General features: G+C 40.4%; 1 protein-coding gene across 1 annotated transcript; it reads left to right on the top strand.

Annotated features, from left to right (window-relative positions):
* Positions 1-285: 285 nt before the first annotated feature.
* LOC136796777 (putative mediator of RNA polymerase II transcription subunit 29) lies at positions 286-1,020 on the top strand. The gene has a single exon (XM_067051479.1). It carries the CDS (start codon positions 286-288, stop codon positions 1,018-1,020), a length of 735 nt encoding a protein of 244 aa, XP_066907580.1.
* Positions 1,021-9,080: the final 8,060 nt, after the last annotated feature.

The raw sequence follows: 9,080 nt of genomic DNA, 5'->3' as shown, positions 1-9,080 counted from the left end.
TTGATTCGGGCTGCCAAATATCTACAAAGCCTATAGAGCCAACCGAAAAAAAACTATTATATTCTTTCTAATATTTAGTTATTTTGAATTACGCACTTTTAGTGAGTATTTATCTATTTAAACTATTCGTTATAAAAATAAAATTTCATGATTTTATTTTTTGTAACTCATTGTTGACAAAGTGCTTTTTCAAATCCATGGAAACTTCCCAATCTCTATTCTACAATCGGGTTTACTCATTATTAGTGTTGAATGTTTGAAAGTTGAAAGTTCAGCATAGAAAATATGGATAAGCCCTGGAACACGAAAAACCCCAATTCAAGCGCCAGAAGAGGAACAAGATCTTCAGGAGGAAATGGTGATGAAAATCGAGAAAACGATAGAGGAGCAAGATCAGAAGAAGATGTAAATAGAAGACATGAAGGTAGAGACGGTATACACAGATTAAGAAACACTCCTCCATCCGAAAACAACGATACGAGTGGAAATAGAGCCAGCAGATTGCGTGATGTAATTAACCCAATTAATAACAGTGTAAATAACGGTTCCAACAGACAAGGAACCAGGAATTCACCAAACATAACACCCAGAATCAGCAATAATGCAGAACCCACATGTAGTACTTCGGGCAGGCATGGTAGGCGTAGAATTACGGATGAAATCGACACAACAACCAATAATGGTTCAAGCGGACAAAGAAACCGGGCATTGCCAGATATAATACCAAGAACCAGCAATATTGCGGAACCTACAAGTAGTACTTCGAGTAGGCATTGTAGTCCCAGAATCCTTGATGAAATTGACACAACAACCAATAACGGTTCAAGCGGACAAAGCAGCAGGGCATTGCCAGACATAATACCCAGAATCAGCAACAATGATTCACCTGCTGGAAATGATTCGAACCTACGGAGAAGAAGTCAAGAATTAGAAAACTTTGAACCAATCAACTTGCAAATGAATGCTTATGAACCAGTAAGTTTTTTTCAATACTTCATTGTTATACTTCTATATATGTAACTTTTTAACGCACTTATGCATTATCCTGCCAACCATAATTTCGATTGTTGTGGCTTATAATCTACTCTCTTATTATTATTACTTGAATTTTTTTAACGACTGACGAGTTCCACTCACTACGCTCACTTAAGAAATAAACCCTATACCTTTCATTTGTAGTCAAAGGCTAAATCCTCATAAATACAAATAAGTTATGGTTTTCGTTTATATCCCACAACACTATCAGGTCGACAGGGTACTACGTAAGTGCTTTTTTTAGTTTTATAAAGTAGCATATAAATAGACGAGTTTTAATGTTTTGTAATAGTGATTAGGTGTAACATTTTAGGCTGATAGTTTGACCCATAATCTATCTATATTGTAATAATCAATATTAACATTTTAATCTGTTTTCTATGTCTTCATTTATTCACTCATCTTCATAATCCCTTGGCTCAATGCCAATCCAGCTTAACCCATCTTTATAATCTTCCCTGGAGATTAAAACGGCAATGGCCCAGAAACCTACATGTATACACCTACTTAAACTATAATAAAACGTATATGCGTCATTACTATGAGATTTGTCACACCGGCCCTTGTAGAAAGATGATGTTTTGAAAAAAAAAATTTCATATATCTTTATCAAAATGTTTATTACTCATATTATTATTACTATTGTTCAAGGGAAACCTGTTGTGGAAAGTAGGGAGGGTTATAAATAAAGACAACGAGTACGTTTCACCAATAGACGCTACGACAGACTGATCAAGGCCCAAAAGGACGTCAAGCTTTCCTCATCCAGAGCAGTATTGCTATCTACCGTTTTATTGACAAACCAAAAAAATAAAACCTATTTTCAATAACACTTTCCTTCCTAAAATATGTTTTACTATTTCCTTTTTATTTATTACCTTACATATTTTTTTTTTATTGCATCACTATATTTAACAAATGTCTCGTCATTAATTCTTTAGTCACATCTTTGGTTAAAATATCTGCAAGCTGATCTTCAGTCTGCATCTGCATCTCTGACAAAATGGAATTTTCTGTTGATGTGGCAGGTCTTCCTTGCCCACCATTTTGGATCCAGTCTATAACAGCCCTGCTATCAGAGTGTATATAACTTATGAGTTGTCAGAACTATAACGAAAAAAAAAAGCAAGGTTCAGGGCAGAGTAACAGTACGCAATTAGGCTGAAAATAACACTACTATATTTCTGAAGTTATTGCTCCTTAAAATCCTTTTTAGATGTTTATTTACAATGGTAGGGAGTATTAAGGCGGACACAGTGCCTTATCCTATCATAACTCCCACCTTCCAGTTTATGAAATAATTTACTTAAACTAAAATAAAAGAAAAATATACTAAGATAGAATTACAAAATACTCAATAAAACGCTATGGTATAATCTTAACAAAACGGTACATGAATAAACTTAACTTCTATGTTACATTTTCTTCATTCACACTGTGAATCTTGTACAAAAATAAAGTAATAAATAAAACGATACTTCCACAAAATAACAGAATAGAAAATAAAAAAAATATCATCTCTAAACGCTACTATTACATAAAAAATGAAAACATTTTACACAATTTCTTCGGAAATCAATATAACGCAATACTAATAAAACCTCAAAAGAACCAAAATTAAATTAGGCACGAACTAGCATTTGCGTTCATTAATAATTTGCTGTGAATGATAGGACAAAAAAAACACAAAACAACTTCTTGAAAAACTCTCACTGCTTAAAACTTCAACGCATTATTGGGTTCCCCTCATAGGGAGCTTTAACTGTTCGATATGTACAGTTCTTCGCTTCTTGGGTTCATTAACACTTTCAATGCTAAACACATTGTGCCTCCTAATCACAATCACCCTGAATGGTCCCTCGTAACGTTGGACCTCTTTGCCCCTATTAGTACCCACACGGCGATAGACAATCGTCCCAATCCCAATTTTATCCGTAACGTCTCTGACATCAGTGTTTTGACGCGCGACACGTTTAGACTTTTCGCCCTCGAGCCTACTTTTAACCCTATCCCATACTTTACGAAGAGATGCTCCGTTATGGATCTTATTCCATCTTATGTTATTTTTTTCCGTACTGCTCATAAGGGGCTATTAAATGGCGACGTACTATCGACGATTATCCCCTGAGCCTTTAAATTCTCCAATTCCTCCCGGATATGTTTCCGAAGTGCTTGTGGGTACCGCCTCTCTTTCACATAAGTCACCCTCCCCTTTCACACCCTCTCCTGTTTCAACCGAATTTCGTGAACCGTTCTTCCAGTCACCCCCAGTGGTTCCCCCTCCCGAAAGAATATGTCCCCGTATTCTTCCATTAACGCTCGCCTCCAATTTCCTGCCTGGTTTATCGCGCCCACCTGTTTGTCCCCTAGAACCCGTTGGCCCCTAAACCTCTTTTTCCCTATTCGAATGTTCCATCCGTCCCCTTTTCTCGTTATCCGAGCTCGCCCCTTCATTAATAGGTCACATCCTATAATAGCCTGGTATTCTCGCTGCATCTGTTGTACGATATGGACCTTTAGGTCTCCCTGAACTCCCCATTTACTCAGATTTAAGTCGATTTCCCCTTCCACACTACAGGGCCAACCCTAGGTGATTAGTTGACATTGACATGAACATACCTTAATGCTTCAGACGCTTCTGAAGTCTCACTATAGGATTCCTCTGACCTCTGCGGTCCACGTCTTCTTCTCACTCTCTGGACATTAATTTCCATTGGCTCTCCCCGGTCTACCTCTCTCCTCCCATATATGTAGGGGCAGTGTATGTGCCCCTCTTTCCCGCAATCGAAGCATCGAGTCCGGGGACACCGGGCCACTAAGTGTCCCGTTTTACCACACCCGTGGCACCGTCGTTCCTCTTTCCGACTACCATTCCTCGGTCTGACTTGGGTCAGCTTCCTCTCTGCTGTGCCTCTATCTCTGCCGACTTCTTTATAATCTCTTCTCCTCCAGTGGTTCTCTGTGCTTCTGGGACGGGTGTACGTCACTTTACTCCACCCTCCTTCATCCGTCTCCATCCGTGAGTCTTCCTCCCTCGCACTGACGTCCACCATCTCCTGTGCGCACTCGGTGAATGTGCGCTCTCTTGGTAAGCCTTCCTTCTTATTTGTTTCTTTAGCTAACTGCACTTTAAGTATTGAGCCCAGGAAGCTCATTCGCCAATGAACTATTTCTGTGCTATGCGCCTCACGCATTTTTTCTGTGATAAGGTTGAATTGGGCTAACAACCTAGCTGCGTACTGCCCATTTGTCTGCGTAGGCCGTTTCCTCACCCTAAATAGGTGAAACACATCTTCTTCGGGGGTCCACCTGCCCCCTCCGTATGCCTTCTTCAATCTCTCCTTCACAGTGGACCTCGATGTTTCCTCATCTGCCTGGATCTGGTTTAACACGCTCCGCTTGACTCTACAGATGAGGGCGGCTTTTAATGATATGGCGTCGGCTCTTTCGAGAAGATTATCGGACACTTTAGCTTCAAGTCTCTCTATAACTCGGTCGCCTCCCTTAATGAAGTGATTCAGCTCACCGACTTCGCCCGTGAACCGTTCCAGGTCTGATATTGCCTTCCTTAAGTCTTGCGAAGTTGCCGCTCTGACTTTCATCATCGCCAAGGCGTTCGCGTGAGCCTGCGCCAACGTTGTATCTGGTAAAGGAGGCATTTCTGGGACTGGGGCCGCAGGGGCCGCGGCTTCCTCTTGGACCATGGGGACTGGGGGAGCCACAGGTCCGATCGGCGGTACGTTCAATACCGCGGCTCTCACTAACGGGTTGCCAGCTGCATCCATTCTCAATGATGGCAACAAAAAAAATAATATAAGAAAGGAGAGAGAAAAAAAGAAAGTAAAAATAAAGGCGGGAACAAAATATACACTGGGCTAACTAAAAAAAATAAGCAGGTTTCGGCACCACTTATGAGTTGTCAGAACTATAACGAAAAAAAACAACAAGGTTCAGGGCAGAGTAACAGTACGCAATTAGACTGAAATAAAACTATTATATTTCTGGAGGTATTGCTCCTTAAAATCATTTTAGATGTTTATTTACAATGGTAGGGAGTATTAAGGCGGACACAGTGCCTTATCCTATCATAACTTATACACCGGTTTCTTGATAAACTCAACAGCTTCGAGTTCTTGCAATAGCTCGACAAACCATCATCTATCGTGACAACATGCCCACTGAATGACTTTGCGTCAGTTGTAGATATATACAGGCACACAAAGATCAGATTTGAGATATGCTGATTTAATGTTTAAAAATTAATAATGATTCCCACTTATTTACTGGGCTGTAGGAGAAATCTTAGTCCACACCTTCCTGCAGTCTCAACCCAACTGCCACAATCCTGGTGTCGGATTTAAGTAATCAGAATTTTTCGGTTACTTTTTGGTTTTATATAAAGTCGGGGTCGGAGGACTCATTTTCCGATGAAAATCCCCTTTCCACGGACACCGGAAGGCTCCAAAGAGGAATTTCTTCCCCATTTTGAAATCCTCCACATTTTTAATTTCTTCTAGGATTGCTTCTAACCAGCGTCCCGCATCCTCTGCAACCAAAACATCTTTGTAAGTGTTAGGTTCCCTTTCCAAGGTTTCCAAAACAAAACCATTTAATCTTTCAGGCCAGTTCCTCGCTCGTGTTGGCCTTCTCTGTTTGCTCTGTCTATTCTCACTGGGTTTTTCTTGTTCTTGTTCTTTTTCTCCGTTAGATGAATCTTGATTATCTCCGGGCCTTTCATGTTGGACAATCGTACGGTCTTCATCTTAAAAACCCCTGAAATACTCTTCATCACTTGAAATATGTAGGTGATCAGGCGTTTCCTGTTCTTCTGATACCGGGTCTTCATTGTCTGTACCTCCACAATCTTTACCACTCTTTTCCGCCTCTCTCTCTCTTTCTTGGAGCCAAGGCACTTATAGTAGCACGGTGTTACCATCTCTGTTCTCGATGTTGTGGTATCTAACCTCTCTTCTTCTCATCTGCATCATAAATTCTATAGGCTCTTCTGGTTTGAGAATATTCTACCAATACCCCTTTTCTGGTTCTGGATTCCAATTTCCCCAAATTAGGTTTATTAACTTTTTAATACGCTAAGCAGCCATAAACCCGTAAATGTCTCATAGTTTCTTGTTAGAAAATAATTCTTGAGGTGTTTTGTCAGGATTTCTGCTATTTGGTATTATGTTGTGTAAGTACACCCCTGTACTCAGAGCTTCACCCCAAAATTCTTCCGGTATGCCCCCGTCTGCCAGTAAGCAACGAGTCGTCTCCAACACAGTCCTGTTAGCTCGCTTTACAACGCCATTAATTCTTTGTGAATAGTAGACTGTATTTTCATGCCTAATGCCCTTTTGAGAAAAATAATTTTTAATTCTGTGACTCATATACTCAGATCTCATTATTTTTAACTAACTCGAGGTTTGATTTTCTAATTGTTCAATAAGAGATACTAAATTTTAATACACTTCAGTTTTATTAATCAAGAGTTTAACGAAGTATCATCGGGAGAAACCATCAACAAGTAGCATGAAATAATATTTGTTACCTAATGTAGCAGTTCTCATGAGGCCACATAAATCAACATAAACCCCAGAGGCTTAGCTGAGTTATCTATTATGCTGCTACAAAATTTCTTCCGAACCATTTTACCAGCAAGGCAAGGCTCACACACGCCTATATCACCTCCTAATTTACTTAACCCAACTACAATATTTTTCTCGGCCATAGTATCAAGCTTCTTCACACTGATATTACCTATTCCTTGATGCCAGATTTTTCTTTCAACTACTTCTGTTTTCAAGCACACATCTTCTGTTTCATTATCAAAGTATTTTTTTTTGCCATTTTGTTTATACAAGTGTTTCAAGTACTTATGGGTTTTAATGGGGCTGAGTGTCCTCGGACGCCATTTTGTATTTTTTTGTTTACCTTCACCATCTATTAAAGGGCTAGGTAACCACTTTTTATATTATAACCTCCCACCGTCTTTCTGGTTTGTCAGTTACTTGAGAGACTTACGGCTTAGGTAGGAGCTAAATGTATCCAACCGTCATATCGTTTTTCTGCTATTTAGGATCCTTTTTTCACTTGGTTCGCCACTACTATTGTTTCGAGACTCTTTCAATAAAGACTTCTTTAACTCCCTTATCTTTTAATCCTTTCGACTTAGAACATGGTTGTAAGTTTCATCCGTAATTATGCTTTTCTTACAACTCTAAATTTTTCTCTGGGTTTTGTTTGCCGGGCCAACATATCATTTTTCTACTGTTTGAGGGGCTTAGAGCATTTATAGGGATTGAGAGTGCACGGCCACCACTTAGTTTCCCTTGGTTTACCCCCACCACTTATCGAAGGGTCAGGTATCTACTTTTTATACTATAATCTTTCTCCACCATTTAGTTTTTCATGCAACTTGAGAGAATTAAGATTTTGAAAAGAGCTGTGTGCTCCTGGTCGCCCTTTTGTTATACTAGTGTTTCAAGTACTTGTGGGTTTTAATGTGGCTGAGTGTGCTCGGACGCCATGTTGTACTTTTTTTGTTTACCTCCACCATCTATTAAAGGGCTAAGTAACCACTGTTTATATTATAACCTCCCGCCGTCATTTTGGTTTGTCAGCGACTTGAGAGACTTAAGGCTTAGGTAGAAGCTAAATGTATCTGTCGGGGTTGTCTGGTCTTAGGCGGTTCTCCAGCCTGATTATACACTTTTCAGAAGGCCCACGACAAGGCTTATTCATTAATAGGTAAGAAAGGAAGGCCGTGCCTGGGGATGAGCCCTAGACACTGATCAGGTAAAGGAGGTTTAAGTGAGAGGTTAGGATGTAGAGTAACAGTTCTAGATGAAGCGGATGGACTAGAACTGTCAAGATAGGAGCCAGCTTACCAGTTGCCGAGACGAAGCGGACCGACCAGTAAGCTGATAAGGCTAGGTGCAGCTCTAGTAGGTGAGATGAAGCGGACGGACTAAAGCCGGGGAGAGACGGGAAATTACACTGGTTGCCGAGATGAATCGGACGGACCAGTGTAACCGTTAAGGACGAGGTTACAATCTTAGTTGCCGAGATGAAGCGGACGGACTAAGATTGCTGGAGATTGGGAGAGGAGATAGGCCATCGTCTAGGGTGAGTATACTAAGAAATCATCTGATGATAGTTAGGTCTACCTATGATACCTAGCATGATCTACTGAGAATAGTTTGGCAATGAACTTCTCTATCTCAAGTAGAGTGTACGCCACCAGTGCTATGACTAGACCTGGAGAAAAGGCTTTATTTTACGGATCAATCCCGGTGGTAATTAAAGGGCTCGTGTGATCGATTATCACTGAGGATTCACTCTTTTAACTCTAGTTGAGATAGTTCCGTAAACTCTTTTTGCTCAATCTCTTCTTATTTTATAATTAACATTACATATGAACATATATAAATTTGTACAAGATATCCTATTTTTATAATAATAACATTATATACAATTGCTTAGCTTCTTAGACATTTGTAGTGCTGGCCCCTGGCGGGTTATAGCGGCACTCCTTGCTCGCTGCCAGCTACAGGACTCCCCCCCTTAATGACGGAGTCATAGAAACTTAGATGAGGAATATTTTACCGCCTATACCGGTGCCTCAGAGAAGTGGACTGTTGGCTAGACAGATCGGCCTGATCTCGTCCGATAGTGTTCCTCTTCTCTCTTCTCTTTATTCTCTGTGGACTGGGGTAATTTCTTTAAAATCGACCTTGGTCTAACGTCCGTGTTGTCCTCGCTGGGCATATATGCTGGCTTCAGGCGGTCCACTGAAATATTTGCTGTTCGCTCTGGGAGTTGGATCAGATAATATTTTTATGGTGGTGTTTGTGGTCTCCTTATATGATCTTCCCTCACGAATACGTGCGTGCACTTACGTAATTCCTCATGGACGAAGATCCTTCTGGGTGATTCCCTTGACTGGGCTGGTCGCAGACTGGAGATATTGTCTTTTAATTCTTGAAGTCGGGACTGCTTTACAAACTCCGTAAATTCTTACCTCCTACATATTTTCTCATCATCCGTTC

The sequence above is a fragment of the Halyomorpha halys genome, unplaced genomic scaffold (genome assembly GCF_000696795.3).
Source record: "Halyomorpha halys isolate HHAL.00 unplaced genomic scaffold, Hhal_1.1 Scaffold386.1, whole genome shotgun sequence".
In the NCBI taxonomy this organism is placed as follows: Eukaryota; Metazoa; Arthropoda; class Insecta; order Hemiptera; family Pentatomidae; genus Halyomorpha; species Halyomorpha halys.
This window is presented reverse-complemented; position numbering and strand designations above follow the sequence as displayed.